Here is a 17,937-nt window from a genome sequence, read left to right as displayed (position 1 = left end):
GAAGTGTGGAGGGAGTTGAACTTCACTCCAGGGAGAGTCGGGCCCACAGCCCAGGCTCCTGTACAGCATCGAACAACATGCTAACTTGACAGTCCACTGGTCAATGTTTATCCCTCTATTATCCCACCATGTGGAAAGGGACTGGGGATCTGGACATTTGGCCCACTGTGTCCACTCTTGATTAGCGATGTCCTCTTTCCCAGTCTTTCACTGACTGGGCCCAGCATTTATTGCTCGTTCCTAATTGCCCCTCGAGAAGGTGTGGGTGAGCTGCCTCCTTAACTGCTGCCGTCCATGTGCTGTGGGTTGACCTTAGGAAAGGAGTTTCAGGATTTTGACCCAGCGACAGTGACGGAATGATGATATATTTCCAAGTCAGGATGGTGAGCGGCTCGGAGTGGAACTGGCAGGGGGTGGTGTTCCCATGTATCTGCTGCCCTTGTCCTTCTAGATGGAAGTGGTCATGGGTTTGGAAGGTGCTGTCTGAGGATCTTTGAATCCCTACAGTGTGAAAGCAGGCCATTCGGCCCATTGAGTCCACACTGACCCCCCAAAGAGCATCCCACTCAGACCCACCCCCTATCCTATCGCTGTAACCCCACACTTCCCATGGTTAGTCCACTTAGTCCCTGTGGGACCTAGAACCCAGGGCACAGCCTAAAGCGTAGAGCGTTCAGTTCTGAGATGAGGAAGCCCACCATTAAGCAAACTCAAGATCGAAATCCATACATTCCTAGTCACGAAGGACATTGAAGGAGCTGGGAATATGGGATTGAGGTAGGTGACCAGTCATACAGCACGGAAACAGACCCTTCGCTCCAACCAGTCCACGCTGAACACAATCCCAAACTAAACTAGTCCCACCTGCCTGCTCCTGGCCCATATCCCTCCAAACCTTTCCTCGTCACGTACTTATCCAAATGTCTTTTAAATCCTGTAACTGTACCCACATCCACCACTTCCTCAGGAAGATCAGTCCACACACGAAACACTCTCTGTGTAAAAAGGTTGCCCCTCGTGTCTTTTTTAAATTTTACTCCTCGCAACTTAAAACTTGATTTGAAATCCCCCATCCCAGGGAAAAGAGCTTTGATATTCACTTTATCTATGCCACTCATGACTTGATAAACACTATAAGGTCAGCCCTCAACCTCCAGCGCTCCAGTGAAAAAGGTCCCAGCCTCTTCTTATAACTCAAACGCTCCCGTCCTGGCAACGTCCTGGTAAATCTCTTCCGAACCCTCTCCAGCTTAATAATATCCTTCCTGTAACAGGGAGACCAGAACTGGACACAGATGAGGCCTCACCAACATCCTGTACAACCCCAACAAGGTGTCCCAATTCCGATAGAGGAAAATGAGGACTGCAGATGCTGGAGATCAGAGTCAAAAAGCTGAACAAGCACAGCAGGTCAGGCGGCAAGATAGTCAACGTTTTGAGCATAAGCCCTTCATATGCTCGAGAGGTCTGTTCTCCTACTCCCCGGATGCTGCCTGACCAGCTGTGCTGTCCCAACTCCTCCAAGGTCTGAGCAATGAGGTTGGGGGGATAGAATGGTGGGCAGGCTCAAGGGGATGAATGGCCTCTTCATGCTCCTTGTTTGTAAGTTCCCAGACTACTCCCAAACCTTTCAGTTCTTCCCGGGACAGCCTCTGTTTAATGTTTCCTCCAAAGGTCGACGCCTCAGTGCTGGGTCTCGGTTTTGACCCCAAATCCCAGGGGAGTTTCCGGGGGCTTGAAAATGGGTGAGGGGGTCCCTCCCGATCGATCCTTGCAGCCAAACTATGGATCAACTAAGGGGCCGGGAATGATCAGGGAAGGTTTGAAGGTGGGTGCCATTTTTGTCCATACTGGCTCTTGAACAGTCCAGCCAGCCTCACCTTCCCCCACCTTTTTCCCCCCGGTATTCCTGCGTTTCATGTGGAATTTCAGAAACGTGCAGGTAAAATAAAAATTGACTTGACCACTCTTGAGATTTGAGAAGGGGAAGAGAGAGAGTGAGAGAGACAGAGACAGAGAGAGAGAGAGAGAGAGAGAGAGGAAAGCAATAATCAGACCGGTCTCATGGTCGATAAGGTCTGATCTGATCACTGCAAATTGCAGAACTCTAAAAGCAGCGTTGTGTGGTTAAATGTTGGATCGGTTTGATGCTATCTCAGTGCTAGAACATTTTCACAGAATCATCGGCTAACGCAGCACAGATACAGGCCATTCTGCCCATTGTGCCTATCTCAGCTGTTTGGAGGAACTGTCCAATTAGTCCCACTCTCAGTGCCCCCTTCTCCCTAGTCATTTCCTTCGCAAAGCCTTTATCTAAATCCCATTTGAAGATTGCTGTAGAATTTGTCCCCACTGTCCCTGCGGCCTGTGCACCCCTAGTCCCTGTCACACATGGTGTAAAGATTTTGAGGCAGGAATTTCAATTCCTGCCAGACCCTCCTGGAGTCCAGAGCCACAAAATGGACATTGTCTTCAATTCTCTTTTCCCCCTTTTGCTATGTTATCACGGAAGCTCTGTTATTCTGAACTTTTTACTTCTTTATTTTTCTAATATATTCCTATGATTTTGTACTTTAGAATTTCTGTAATGCTGGATTTTATAATTTCTTTAATTTGTATGTATATGTGTGTGTGGGGGGAGGGGTATGTATACATTTGTGTATGTGTATTTGTATATACATCTGTGTGTATACATCTGTGTGTGTGTTTGTGTGTGTATACATGATTGCATGTATATGTGTTTGTGTGTACATCTGTGTGTATGTGTTTACATGTGTGTGGATATACATCTAGGTGTTTACATATGTGTGTATACATCTGTATGTTTACGCGTGTGCATGGGCTGTGTGTACATACATTGTGTGTGTGTGTGTATGTGTGTGTGTGCGTGTGCGTGTGTATGTGTGTGTGTATGTGTGTGTGCGTATATGTGTGCGTGTGTGTGTATGTGTGTGCGCGTGTATGTGTGTGTGTATGTGTGTGTGTGCGTGTGTGTGTGCATGTGTGTGTGTGTATGTGTGTGTGTGCGCGTGTGTGCGTGTGTGCGTGTGTGTGTATGTGTGTGTGTATGTGTGTGCGTGCGTGTGCGTGCGTGTGCGTGTGCGTGCGCGTGTGCATGCGGTGTGTGCGTGTGCGTGTGTGTGGAGTGCTGCTTCATTTATAAAGCCTGGGGTTTGCCAGTTGATTCCAAAGTGATAACAGGAGTTATCTGGGGAGTCACTGGGGAGTGTGTCACTGTACATCTCACACTGCACCCCCTGTCCCCCCCCCCCCCCACCTTTACTCTATCTTCAGTACAAAGGATTAGCCCGTTTCACTTATCGTCCCTGCAGTTGCTGACTCATCCTCCTGTTATAAAGCCGGCTGTGGGAGAGATAGTGCCCCTAGTGGTATTGTCATTCAGAGGCCCAGACGAATGCTATGGGATCAAGGGCTCAAATCCCACCATGCCAGGTGGAGGAATGTAAATTCAACTAATAAAGCTGCGGTTAAAGCTAGGTCTGTTCATGGTGACCACAAAGTGATTGTTGTTGGTCAGCTTCGGGGAAGGAAATCTGCCGTCCTTTACCTGGTCTGGTCTACACATGACTGCACACCACACAGCAATGTAGCTAACTCTTAACTGCCCCCTGAACTGGCTCTAGCAAGACACTCAGCTCAAGGGTAATTAGGAATGGTCAACAAGTGCTGATCTTACCAGCGATGCCCTAAAAGAAAAATAAATCACATTCTGCCTTTACAAATGGCGTCATATTTCCAAATCAGGGTGGTGAACTTGCAGGGAGCAGTGTTCCCATGTATCTGCTGCCCTTGACCTTCTGGATGGTGAAGGTAGCAGGTTTCGACCCTTAGTGAGTTGCTGCAGGGCATCTTGTAGATGGTCCACCCTGCTGCGACTGACCGTCAGTGGGGGAGGGAGTGGACATTTGTGGGTGTGGTGCCAACCAAGCGGGGGGGGGGGGGGGGGGGGGGCTGCTTTGTCCCTGGATGGTGTCGAGCTTCTTGAGTGTTGTTGGAGCTGCCCCCATCCAGGGGCAAGTGGGGAGTATTCCCTCACCCTCCTGACTCGTGCCTTGTAGATGGTGGACAGGCTTTGGGGAGTCAGGAGGGGAGTTACTCGCTGCAGGATTCCCTAGTTGCTGTGTTTATGCAATGGGCTCAGTTGAGTTTCTCCACCAAGACCTTGATGGTGAAGGGATTGGGGAGTCAGGGGGTGAGTTACTTGCTGCAGGATTCCCAGCCTCTGACCTGCCCTTGGAGCCTCTGGGTTTATGTGGCTGCTTACGATCTAGTCACATGTCACTGACCTTTGATCATAACCGTTTCTTTTTCCATACATGCCAAATACAGCATGGATAACAAAGTGCATTAACTAGACATGGAGAAAGGAGTCACATTTTACAGTTAGGCTGCTGGAGAAAGTATGACTGAGCAACCATTCAAAACTCATAAGGTTGAACTGTTCAAACATGAAACATAGAGAATAGATGCAGGAATAGGCCATTCAGCCCTTCGAGTCTGCTCTGCCATTCAATACAATCATGGCTGATCATCCAACTGTTCCCACTCCCACCCCCACACCCTTTGATACCTTTAGAACAATTTCTAACTCTTTCTTGAAATTTTTCAATGTACTGGCCTCAACTGCTTCCTCAGGTGGGCCCGCAGGGGTTTGACCTGCCCTCCCAGTCTCCGATCGTTTCAATTCCCACTCCCACTCCCTCTCCGACATCACCGTCCTTGGCCTCCTCTAAAGCCACAACGAATCAGACCGCACATTGGAGGGACAACACCTCGTCTGCCAGGGCGACCTGCAGCCCAGCGGACTCAACTTTCAAAGATCTTCCCTCCCCATCCCCCGACTCCCTTCCCAGCCCCTCACTCCTCCCTTTCCCCTCCACCAACCGGATTCATCTCTCCCATCGACCGACCAGGCCGTCCCGTCGACCTGGATTCACCTGTTCCAACCGCACCATTCCGCCCCTCTCCCCACCCAAACCCTTCCCCTACCTCCCTCCTCTATCTGCAGCGCCCCTCACCCCCACCCCCAGTCCTGAAGAGGGGTTACACGCGAAACGTCGACTTCTCCACCTCCTGATGCTGCCTGCCTTGCTGTGTTCCCCCAGCCTCCTGCCTGTCCCTCCTGATGCTGCCTGCCTTGCTGTGTTCCCCCAGCCTCCTGCCTGTCCCTCCTGATGCTGCCTGCCTTGCTGTGTTCCCCCAGCCTCCTGCCTGTCCCCCCAATGCTGCCTGCCTTGCTGTGTTCCTCCAGCCTCCTGCCTGTCCCCCCTGATGCTGCCTGCCTTGCTGTGTTCCCCCAGCCTCCTGCCTGTCCCTCCTGATGCTGCCTGACTTGTTGTGCTCCCCCAGCCTCCTGCCTGTCTCCCCAATGCTGCCTGCCTTGCTGTGTTCCTCCAGCCTCCTGCCTGTCCCTCCTGATGCTGCCTGCCTTGCTGTGTTCCTCCAACCTCCTGCTAGTCCCCCCCGATGCTGCCTGCCTTGCTGTGTTCCCCCAGCCTCCTGCCTGTCCCCCCAATGCTGCCTGCCTTGCTGTGTTCCCCCAGCTTCCTGCTTCTCAACCGCTTTCTGTGACAGAGAATCCCACAGTCTCCCCCCCCCCCCCCCCCCCCCCACTTTCTGGGTGAATATCTTTCTCCTCATTGCCTCATTGCCATCCTAAACCCTGTATCCTGAGACAATGACCTCCTGGTCCTCAGGAACATCCTTCCCCTATCTTGTCCTGTTAGATTTTAATACATTTGTGTGAGATTCCACCCCACCCCCAAATTAAAAGTATAGAAACAGCCCCTTCAGCCCAACAAGTCCACACTAACCCTCTGAAGAGCAACAGCTCCCCTCCATATCCACTCCCTACTACACAATTAACCCTGACAAATGTATCTAACCTATACCATCCCTATTGGCAATTTTAGCATGGCCAGTCCACTCTGACCTGCACATTTTTGGACTATGGGAGGAAACCCATGCAGACACGGGGAGAATGTGCAAACTCCACACAGACAGTCGCCCGAGACTGGAATCGAACCGGGGACCCTGGCGCTGTGAGGCAGCAGTGAGCCACCGTGCCGCCCTAAAGTCTTCCAAACTCCAGTCAATGTGGTCCTAACTGATCCATTGAGAGAAAGTGAGGACCGCGGATGCTGGAGAAGGGCTTTTGCCCGAAACGTCGATTCTCCTGCTCCTCGGATGCTGCCTGACCTGCTGTGCTTTTCCAGCACCACACTCTCGACTCCTAACCGATCCGTGCCAACCCAGGGAGCTGCCCAGTAAAGCTTTGTATCGGCTCCTTCCACAACCTTAGTCACTTTCACCAAATACACCAGACCCGTACACACGACCGACAGCTCCAACGGCAGGCAGAATAATAAGCAAGAATGCATTGGCAGTGAGCAGAGAGGCATTTACCAGTTCCGTGACCCTTCTGAGCGATGGGTGTCAACAGGGAGAGGGTCAGGGGGCACGGCAGCGTGCCTTCGCTCTGTGGACTTTTGCTGCGTTTCTTGCACTCCAGTACCACCACGTCCCGGCAATGTTTGTGACAGTTGATGCCGCAGTCTGCAGAGAGAGAGGGGGGAGAAGGGAACACGTCAGTTCGACTCCACTGCAGTCATGCCCCCCAGTCACCAACATCCCGCGCCCCACTCTGTTACATTACAGTGGACAGGCAGGAGGCTGGGAGAACACAGCAAAGCCAGGGCAGCATCTGGAGGTGGGGAAGGCATCGTTTCGGGTGTAACCCTTCCTCAGGACTGGGGCCGGGTGTGGGGGGCGGGGGGAGCTGCAGATAAAGGGGAGCAGGGTGGGGAAGTGGGAGGAATGAATCTGGTTGGTGGCTGGGAGCAGTGGAAGTGAGGAAGAGGGGCACCTGTCCCTACTTCGCCAGCCTGCTCCCCTTTATCTGCAGCTCCCCCCCCCCCCCGCCACACCCAGCTCCTCTCCTGAGGGAGGGTTACACCCGAAACGTTGACTTCCCCACCTCCTGATGCTGCCCTGGCTTTGCTGTGTTCTTCCAGCCTCCTGCCTGTCCACCCTGGATTCCAGCATCTACAGTTTTTCTGTCTGTTACACGAAAGAGCAGACAAACAGCAACAACTCTCACTCTTGGAGGGACAGCGCCCTCATTCACTGTCAAATCACTCAAACAGGAAAGATAGTGAGTAAGGGGGGGGCGGGCGGGGATCTGGAACACTGCTGTGTGCTGGTGGAAGCTTCATATTGACCCATTCGATGTAGATTCCCTCCAGTGTGGAAAATCACCCTTCAGCCCATACTGACCCTCCAAAGGACCATCTCACCCAACCCTTCATGCGCCAAGGCCAATCCACCTCGTTCGCACAGCCCTGGATACCTTACGCACCCTGACCTGCACATCTTCCGACTGTGGGAGGAAACCCACACAGACACAGGCAGAGAATGTGCAAACTCCCCCACAGAGAGTCGGCCGAGGCTGGAATCGAACCCAGGACCCTGGGGCTGTGAGGCAGCCGTGCCAACCACTGAGTCACCAGTTGGTGACTTTCCCTGCAGAAGTTCACCAAAGACCCTCAGACAGCGCCTTCCAAACCCACGACCACTTCCATCTCGGGGCCCCCCACCCCAGTCACTCATCACCCAGACTTATACAGCACAAAAACAGACCCTTCAGCCCAACATGTCCATGCTGACCAGATATCCCAATCAGACCGAGTCTCATTTGCCAGTATTTGGCCCAAATCCCTCCAAACCCTTCCTATTCATATACCCATCCAGATGCCTTTTAAATCTTGCAATTGTACCAGCCTCCACCACTTCCTCTGGCAGCTCATTCCATACACGCACCACCCTCTGTGTGAAAATATTGCCCCTCAGGTCCCTTTTAAATCTTTCCCCTCTCACCCTCTGGACTCCCCCACCCCAGGGAAAAGACCTTGTGTATTTATCCTCTCCATGCCCCTCATGATTTTATAAACCTCTATAAGGTCACCCCTCGGCCTCCGACGCTCCAGGGAAAACAGCCCCAGCCTGTTCAGCCTCTCCCTGTAGCTCAAACCCTCCAACCCTGGCAACATCCTTGTAAATCTTTTTCCTGAACCCTTTCAAGTTTCGCAACATCCTTCTGATCGGAGGGAGACCAGAATTGCCCGCAATATTCCAAATCTTCTTCTTAATGGTTAGGGAGAGCAAAGGGAAAAGATTTCAGGAGAGGCTGATGGGACAGTCAAAGGGCTGGGCCTCTCTTGAAAGGCTCCCGCACAGTTTCAACCAATCGTTCTGATCTGCAGTGCGGGCCCAGTGATTGCAGAGATCAATCCAACGACAGAACTTTTCTGTGTTCCATTAACCTTCGATGTCCAGGGTCACAAGGGAGCCGGTTGTCTCTTCCAAAACTGCAAGGCAGCGCAAGGACAGCCCGAGTGACCTCCCCGGGTCTTGGAAGAGTGGGCGACTCTGTGAAAGCTGAATGACATCAGATAGCTACCAGCGACAGTACCACAAGTGACCGCTCCCAGGAAGGTGGGAGGGAAACTTCGCTGAGATAGCAATTTCCTTTGTGCTTTTGCAAACTGTGAGAACTCACACCTCTCGCCTGCTGAGCTTATTTTTCTAGACTGCGATATTTTGACGGGACGGACACGTGGATAATCTGGCCGTTTTTGTGCAATACTCCACAGAGACAATGTTGTAATATGAGATATGAATACAACCCCACATTCGCAAAGCCTTCTGGTCAACCCCCCAGTCAGACATGGGGTTTCCATGTGGGCCCTTAACATTGAGAGGGAAGCCGACATCCAGAGCTCGTGTAAAATACCAGGCTCTCTCTCAAGATTATCCATCCAACATCCAGTGTGTAATGGGATCATTCTAGGTTCAAAATCACGCTTTGTTATCAGCACAAACCAGGCCAGCATTACCCACCTCCATTACCCAGAGGATATTGACCCTTCTGCCCAAGGGGAATGGTTTCTCCCTGTCCTCAGAACTTTACAGACCTCAATCAGGTCCACCCCTCCAACCCACCCAGCTTTCCCTGCTCCAAGGAAAAGAACAGACTGTGAACTTCCCAGGAATTGGCCAGGATCGGGAGCAGTAGCAGCCTTAGAATGGGGTGGTTAGAGAGTCACAGAGGTCTACGGCAAGGAAACAGGCCCTTCGGCCCAACCTGACCATGCTGCCCAGTTTTCACAATTACTCTAATCCCAATTGTCTGAGTTTGGTCCATATCTATCCCATTCATCTCTCTGTCCAAATGTTTCTCAAACTGTACTCACCTCCACACCACTACCTCTGGCAACCAATTCCAGACGCTCACCACACTCTGTATAAAAAAGATCACCCCTTGGACCCCTTTGTACCCCTCCCCTCTCCCCTTAAACCTAGTTGTAGACTACCCTACCCTGGGGAAAAGCTGTTGGTTATCGACCTTATCCATTCCTCTCATGATTTTATAAATCTCTATAGGTCACCCCCCCAGGCTTCAGGGGAAATAGTCCCGGCCTATCCAGCCTCTCCTTATAACTCAAACCCTTCCAGTCAAAGTGGAAAATTACACAACACCAGGTTATAGTCCTTGGACTATAACCTGGTGTTGTGTGATTTTTAACTTTGTACGCCCCAGTCCAACACCAGCATCTCCAAATCATGCCTTCCAGTCAAGACAGCATCCTAGTAAATCTTTCCTGCACTCGTTCTAGTTTAATAATATCCTTTCTATAGTGGGGTGAGCTGAACTGCACGCAACACTCCAGATGTGGCCTCACCCATGACCTGTACAGCTGCAACAAGGCACCCTATATTCCTATACTCAGTGCATCCAAATATGAAAGCACGCGTATCCAAAACGTTTCGATTCATTGGCACATCAGCACGAACACCCTGTTCCCTGTCAGTGCTGTACCTGGGAGGCTGAAAAGCCAACTGCCCCTTCTCCATCTCGGCGATAGTGCCCATTTTCATACACCCTTCAGGGGTTCTGTGCTCCATATGATATGGTAAAGTGAAAGGGTAAGGTTCCCACAGTCATAAATAACCGCAGTATCCAACACTCTTAAGCTCCCATGACCCCAGCCACACCTGACCTCCCCACCTTACGTTTCGCTAACTTAAGATATAAAAGAGACCCAAGGGGCAACTTTTTCACCCAGAGGGTGGTACGTGTATGGAATGAGCTGCCAGAGGATGTGGTGGAGGCTGGTACAATTGCAACATTTAACAGGCATTTGGGTGGGTATATGAATAGGAAGGGTTTGGAGGGATATGGGCCGGGTGCTGGCAGGTGGGACTAGATTGGGTTGGGATATCTGGTCGGCATGGACGGGTTGGACCGAAGGGTCTGTTTCCGTGCTGTACATCTCTATGACTCAATGACAGGTCTCTCTCCCATATCCATCAAGTGCAGCTCTTTGGGCACTCGACTGTCCATCTCTGAACTTCTGTTTGCGTGTTGATCCTGCACCCGTTGGCTCTGGCGATGGTTCAGTGTTAAAAGTCTGATCAGGGCAGCCCTGGGCTCGCACACTGTGTTAAAGGCGCCGCATAAATGCAACTCGGTAAGTGAAAGGTATAGCAAGTGTTCTTACCCTGACACCTGTATCCTTGTTTGATGACACCCCACAGCTGAAAAAGGGGGAAAGAAACGAGGAATTAATTTTGGGTTAAAAATATTCAACACGTGGGACACAGAAACCTCCTCTGCGATTCCGTCAGCTACACTCTGCCTACATTGTTGAACATACAAAGGGGAGTGTTGCTAGGGAATGGTGCCATTCCCAGCCGTATATCTGCGATAATGTTTGTTGGAATTGTTCTGCAGGTTCTGATTAGACTCACACACACACTGAGTGGCAACCCTCACTGACATTGACCACGAACGCAGCCCACAACTAAGCTACAAAGAACAAGCACCACTCTCTACTTAATGACGGAATGGCTGCTCGGAAAGCCCAGTCCGAGTGAAGTCAATGGATTAATTCCACAGGGATCTCCGATCGCTGGGAGCACGTGATGGAGACCTGAAGCTACAGTGGTGCCTGCCACGCCTTCAGCTTGTGAGACCATCTCTCCTACTGCTTCCTGTAGTAGAGGGGGTCCAGGAGGGCTCGGGGGGCAATTGCTGTTCACTGTTACCAGTGTGAGGAGGAGTCGAAGTGCTCCCTGCAACCTCTTCTGAGTGGCTGCCTCCAGCCTTACAGTCGGCTGCTTCTCCCTCCCCGAAAGGGTAAGGGCAGCATATACACAGGAACGTCACAGGTTCCCCTCTCAGCCACTCACCAGCCTGACTTGGAGATCCTGTCAGACTCCAGGAATTACCTCCCTACGGGCAAAGTGGGTCAACCCACAGCACATGGACGGCAGCGGTTCAAGAAGGCAGCTCACCCCCGCCTTCCCCAGGGGCATTTTGACGAGGTGATGGCCTAGTTGCATTGTCACTTGCCCCAGAGACCCCTGATAACGATATGGGGTTCAAATCCCACCACAGCAGATGATGGAATTGGGATTCAATAAAACCGAGAATAAAGAATCGAATGATGATCACAAATCCATTGTTGGGAAAATCCTGTCCGGTTCATCAATGCTTTTGAGGGAAGAAAACTTACCTGGTCTGGCCTACATGTGACTACAGTCAATGTGGTTGAATCTCAAGTGTCCTCTGGGGAAGTGCCGCACTGTTGGAGGGTCAGAGACGAGGGAGCTGGCACTGTCAGTAGGTTAATGCTGAGGGAGTGCCGCACTGTCAGAGGGTCAGTGCTGAGGGAGTGCCACACTGTCAGAGGGACAGTGCTGAGGGAGTGCCGCACTGTCGGAGGGTCAGTGCTGAGGGAGTGCCGCACTGTCGGAGGGTCAGTGCTGAGGGAGTGCCGCACTGTCAGAGGGTCAGTGCTGAGGGAGTGCCGCACTGTCAGAGGGTCAGTGCTGAGGGAGTGCCGCACTGTCAGAGGGTCAGTGCTGAGGGAGTGCCGCACTGTCGGAGGGTCAGTGCTGAGGGAGTGCCGCACTGTCGGAGGGTCAGTGCTGAGGGAGTGCTGCACTGTCAGAGGGTCAGTACTGAGGGAGTGCCGCACTGTCAGAGGGTCAGTGCTGAGGGAGTGCCACACTGTCAGAGGGTCAGTACTGAGGGAGTGCCGCACTGTCAGAGGGTCAGTGCTGAGGGAGTGCCGCACTGTCAGATGGTCAGTACTGAGGGAGTGCTGCACTGTCGGAGGGTCAATACTGAGAGAGTGCCGAACTGTCAGAGGGTCAGTGCTGAGGGAGTGCCGAACTGTCAGAGGGTCAGTGCTGAGGGAGTGCCACACTGTCGGGGGGTCAGTGCTGAGAGAGTTCCGCACTGTCAGAGGGTCAGTGCTGAGGAAGCGGGCACTGTCAGAGGGTCAGTGCTGAGGGAGTGCCGCACTGTCGGGGGGTCAGTGCTGAGAGAGTTCCGCACTGTCAGAGGGTCAGTGCTGAGGGAGTGCCGCACTGTCAGAGGGTCAGTGCTGAGGGAGTGCCGCACTGTCAGAGGGTCAGTGCTGAGGAAGCGGGCACTGTCAGAGGGTCAGTGCTGAGGGAGTGCCGCACTGTCAGAGGGTCAGTGCTGAGGAAGCGGGCACTGTCAGAGGGTCAGTGCTGAGGGAGTGCCGCACTGTCAGATGGTCAGTGCTGAGGGAGTGCCGCACTGTCAGAGGGTCAGTGCTGAGGGAGTGCCGCACTGTCAGAGGGTCAGTGCTTAGGGAGTGCCGCACTGTCAGAGGGTCAGTGCTGAGGGAGTGCCGCACTGTCAGAGGGTCAGTGCTGAGGGAGTGCCGCACTGTCAGAGGGTCAGTGCTGACGGAGTGCCGCACTGTCAGAGGGTCAGTGCTGACGGAGTGCCGCACTGTTGGAGGTTCAGTGCTGAGGGAGTGCCGCACTGTCAGAGGGTCAGTGCTGAGGGAGTGCCGCACTGTTGGAGGGTCAGAGCTGAGGGAGTGCCGCACTGTTGGAGGGTCAGTGCTGAGGGAGCGCCGCACTGTCAGAGGGTCAGTGCTGAGGGAGTGCCGCACTGTCGGAGGGTCAGTGCTGAGGGAGTGCTGCACTGTCAGAGGGTCAGTACTGAGGGAGTGCCGCACTGTCAGAGGTTCAGTGCTGACGGAGTGCCGCACTGTCAGAGGGTCAGTGCTGAGGGAGTGCCGCACTGTCAGAGGGTCAGTGCTGAGGGAGTGCCGCACTGTTGGAGGGTCAGTGCTGAGGGAGTGCCGCACTGTCAGAGGGTCAGTGCTGAGGGAGTGCCGCACTGTTGGAGGGTCAGTGCTGAGGGAGTGCCGCACCGTCAGAGGGTCAGTGCTGACGGAGTGCCCCACTGTCAGAGGGTCAGTGCTGAGGGAGTGCCGCACTGTCAGAGGGTCAGTACTGAGGGAGTGCCGCACTGTTGGAGGGTCAGTGCTGAGGGAGTGCCGCACTGTTGGAGGGTCAGTGCTGAGGGAGTGCCGCACTGTCAGAGGGTCAGTGCTGAGGGAGTGCCGCACTGTCGGAGGGTCAGTGCTGAGGGAGTGCCCCACTGTCAGAGGGTCAGTGCTGAGGGAGTGCCCCACTGTCAGAGGGTCAGTGCTGACGGAGTGCCACACTGTTGGAGGGTGAGTGCTGAGGGAGTGCCGCACTGTCAGAGGGTCAGTGCTGAGGGAGTGCCGCACTGTCAGAGGGTCAGTGCTGAGGGAGTGCCGCCCTGTCAGAGGGTCAGAGCTGAGGGAGTGCCGCACTGTTGGAGGGTCAGTGCTGAGGGAGTGCCGCACTGTCAGAGGGTCAGTGCTGAGGGAGTGCCACACTGTCAGAGGGTCAGTGCTGAGGGAGTGCTGCACTGTCAGAGGGTCAGTACTGAGGGAGTGCTGCACTGTCAGAGGGTCAGTGCTGAGGGAGTGCCACACTGTCAGAGGGTCAGTACTGAGGGAGTGCCGCACTGTCAGAGGGTCAGTACTGAGGGAGTGCCACACTGTCAGAGGGTCAGTACTGAGGGAGTGCCCCACTGTCAGAGGGTCAGTGCTGAGGGAGTGCCGAACTGTCAGAGGGTCAGTGCTGAGGGAGTGCCGAACTGTCAGAGGGTCAGTGCTGAGGGAGTGCCGAACTGTCAGAGGGTCAGTGCTGAGGGAGTGCCGCACTGTCAGAGGGTCAGTGCTGAGGGAGTGCCGCACTGTCAGAGGGTCAGTACTGAGGGAGTGCTGCACTGTCGGAGGGTCAATACCGAGAGAGTGCCGAACTGTCAGAGGGTCAGTGATGAGGGAGTGCCGAACTGTCAGAGGGTCAGTGCTGAGGGAGTGCCACACTGTCGGAGGGTCAATACTGAGAGAGTGCTGCACTGTCGGAGGGTCAGTGCTGAGGGAGTGCCGAACTGTCAGAGGGTCAGTGCTGAGGGAGTGCCGAACTGTCAGAGGGTCAGTGCTGAGGGAGTGCAGCACTGTCGGGGGGTCAGTGCTGAGAGAGTTCCGCACTGTCAGAGGGTCAGTGCTGAGGGAGTGCCGCACTGTCAGAGGGTCAGTGCTGAGGGAGTGCCGCACTGTCAGAGGGTCAGTGCTGAGGAAGCGGGCACTGTCAGAGGGTCAGTGCTGAGGGAGTGCCGCACTGTCAGAGGGTCAGTGCTGAGGAAGCGGGCACTGTCAGAGGGTCAGTGCTGAGGGAGTGCCGCACTGTCAGATGGTCAGTGCTGAGGGAGTGCCGCACTGTCAGAGGGTCAGTGCTGAGGGAGTGCCGCACTGTCAGAGGGTCAGTGCTTAGGGAGTGCCGCACTGTCAGAGGGTCAGTGCTGAGGGAGTGCCGCACTGTCAGAGGGTCAGTGCTGAGGGAGTGCCGCACTGTCAGAGGGTCAGTGCTGACGGAGTGCCGCACTGTCAGAGGGTCAGTGCTGACGGAGTGCCGCACTGTCAGAGGTTCAGTGCTGAGGGAGTGCCGCACTGTCAGAGGGTCAGTGCTGAGGGAGTGCCGCACTGTCGGAGGGTCAGAGCTGAGGGAGTGCCGCACTGTTGGAGGGTCAGTGCTGAGGGAGCGCCGCACTGTCAGAGGGTCAGTGCTGACGGAGTGCCGCACTGTCGGAGGTTCAGTGCTGAGGGAGTGCCGCACTGTCAGAGGGTCAGTGCTGAGGGAGTGCCGCACTGTCAGAGGGTCAGTGCTGAGGGAGTGCCGCACTGTTGGAGGGTCAGTGCTGAGGGAGTGCCGCACCGTCAGAGGGTCAGTGCTGAGGGAGTGCCCCACTGTCAGAGGGTCAGTGCTGAGGGAGTGCCGCACTGTCAGAGGGTCAGTACTGAGGGAGTGCCGCACTGTTGGAGGGTCAGTGCTGAGGGAGTGCCGCACTGTTGGAGGGTCAGTGCTGAGGGAGTGCCGCACTGTCAGAGGGTCAGTGCTGAGGGAGTGCCGCACTGTTGGAGGGTCAGTGCTGATGGAGTGCTGCACTGTCGGAGGGTCAGTGCTGAGGGAGTGCTGCACTGTCAGAGGGTCAGTGCTGAGGGAGTGCCATGCTGTTGGAGGTGCTTTCCTTCAGATGAGGCATTAAACCAAAGTCCCGTTTTTAAAAAAAATTAATTCATTTGCAGGATGTAGGCCTCACTGACTAGACCCGGCATTTATTGCCCTTTTCTGAAAGGTGCCTGGAATCCAATACAGGGCTAGAGCAGATCTGAAGGACATTCGTTAACCTAATTGGTTTCTCCTTATGGTCTGGAACAGTGTCTTCGTCATCATTAGATTCCCAGTTCTAGATTTTCTTGCCCCTTGGGATCAAATTCCGATTCCACTGGGGCGGTTTTCCGAACCCAGGAACATTCAGCCGGGTCACCGGATCGAGAGGCTAGTGATAACACTACATGACCACCATCTCCCCTCTCAGGAGATGCCACCCTGTTCCGGTGACCCGACCAGTGGCTCATCTCTCAGTCATCCTGTGGGATCATGCTGTGCCCAAAGCGATGGCAGGTCACATCGGCGGCCGCTCTCAATTGGCTGTGAGGCGTTTCGTTAGGGGTGGTGAGGGGATGGGGTGGGGGGGAGTTGGCAGGGTGTAGGAGCAGGGTCACCCCGAGGTGGTGAGAAAACACTACGCAAATGCGCCAGAGCGGGCGCCCGAGACTTACGAATCCAGCGCAGCTGTCGCAGAAGGTGGGCTTCTTGTAGGTGGTCTCCTGGAAGTTGTGCAGGAAGCCAAGCCTCAGCTTGGAGCAGATGGAGCTGCCCCTCATGAAGTAGGCCGTGATCTCCTCTCGGCTGATCAGGCCCTCGCTGTAACGAGACCAAGCACAGAACCCACCGGGTCAGCAACCACCACCTTCCCTCTCCCACCGGCCCGCCCTCACCAAAAAACACCCCCACGTGCCGGGGTTGTGGTATCCCTTACCCCCCCCCCCTCCAAAAACGGCAAAAGGTCGAGACAAAACTGGAGATTGGAAGTCGAGGAACGTGGCACACGGATTACAGGTTGTGCCAAAATGGCGACCTCCCCCCGCCAAGTTGTTAGGTCAGAGTTCAAACAGGCTTGTGGGGGAAGGGTTGGGTTCCCTGTGTGAGCCAGAAAAGCTTCAAAACATCATCAGGAAAGACCGAATCAACACCCTTACACAGTAACCAAGGTTGTTTTGATATCCTTGCCTTTAATTCTCTACGTAAAAGGAGCCGACTGTTAGGGGACGGATATATCACATCTTCTACAACCACATTGATTTCTGGCCTTCAGAGCACTGTGGACCTCACTGGCTGCCGAACTGAGCAGCGTCAATATTTCAAATTTAAACGTAGGCCAGAGTGTGAGGGAGAGGATACATCGAGATGGTGGGTTAGTGTCTAGTGCCAGGGATACCTGCGCATCATACGCATCAGTATCGACTAGTAAGGCCACACAGAGTACAGGGTTAAACAGAGAGTAAAACTCTCTCTACACTGTCCCCCACCAAACACTATCCAGGACAGGGACAGCACGGGGCGAGATAGAGTAAAGTTCTCTCTACACTGTTCCCCCATCAAACACTCTCAGGACAGGGGCAGCACAGGATTAGATAAAGAGTAAAGCTCCCTCTACACTGTCCTCATCAAACGCTCCCAGGACAGGGGCAGCATGGGATTAGATACAGAGTAAAGCTCCCTCTACATGGTCCCCCATCAAACTCTCCCAGGACAGGGGCAGTACGGGGTGAGATATACCTTCTCCTGCACTGTCCCCATTTCTTGACCTGGATCCTGGAGTGAATGTGAACCCAGCGAGGTTCTCATTTCTGCCACCAGACAATCTCGGGGTGAGTCAAGATGAGGCTGTCGGTTAGTGTACAGCCAAGTTCGCCTTACACATCATATTCCCCGCTCACCATCATCAGGACGAGAAGGGACCCTCAAACCCGGCTCACTGAACCACGTAGTTGCACAACAGTCTGACAGGGGAGGGATTTCCATCTCACCTTGGATTGGAACCTGAGTTCCTGATGGCCACATTCTTTGACCCGAAGAAAACATTCCATGATTTGGCCTCAACTGCTTTCTGTGGCAGAGAATTCCAACCACTTGCCCCCCCTCCACCCCCAACTCTCTGGGTGAAGAGATTTCTCCGCATCTCAGTCCTAAACCCAATATTCTTAGATTGTGTGCCTTCCTTTTGGAACGGGTTACTGCTGGTTGGTCTCCATGTATAGAGACCGTCCGGGAACTTATCCTTACCGTTCCTTATCCAGGACGAAGAACGAAAATGGGAAACTGACGGCAATCTTCTCAAACTCAACTTGGGAAATGTAGCCATCTTGGTCGTGATCGTAATTTTTGAACACAGACTGCGAAGGAGAAAAGGGAAGGTGAACAGTTGGATCACAAATGAAGCTGGCATCCATGGTCAGACACATCTCTGGCCTTCCCTGTGCTGGAAATGCCAGCCAGTAATAACATACCAACAACTCATCTTAGAGTCATAGAGATGTACAGCACGGAAACAGACCCTTCGGCCCAACCCGTCCATGCCGACCAGAT

General features: G+C 53.8%; 1 protein-coding gene across 2 annotated transcripts in view; it reads right to left on the bottom strand.

The window, feature by feature from the left end:
- Positions 1 to 17,937, bottom strand: part of rasgrp4 (RAS guanyl releasing protein 4) — a 172,520-nt gene that overhangs the window by 15,165 nt on the left and 139,418 nt on the right. For both annotated transcript variants that reach the window (XM_072549260.1, XM_072549259.1), the window contains exons 12-15: positions 17,635 to 17,744; positions 16,068 to 16,212; positions 10,581 to 10,617; positions 6,427 to 6,576 (exon numbers count right to left, since the gene is read on the bottom strand). In XM_072549260.1, coding sequence (XP_072405361.1) covers positions 6,427 to 6,576; positions 10,581 to 10,617; positions 16,068 to 16,212; positions 17,635 to 17,744 — 442 coding nt within the window. The remainder of the gene's footprint in view (positions 1 to 6,426; positions 6,577 to 10,580; positions 10,618 to 16,067; positions 16,213 to 17,634; positions 17,745 to 17,937) is intronic.

The sequence above is a fragment of the Chiloscyllium punctatum genome, chromosome 29 (assembly GCF_047496795.1).
Source record: "Chiloscyllium punctatum isolate Juve2018m chromosome 29, sChiPun1.3, whole genome shotgun sequence".
Taxonomy (NCBI): Eukaryota; Metazoa; Chordata; class Chondrichthyes; order Orectolobiformes; family Hemiscylliidae; genus Chiloscyllium; species Chiloscyllium punctatum.
The sequence above is the reverse complement of the archived record's forward strand: the minus strand, read 5'-3'. Positions and strand labels throughout refer to the sequence as shown.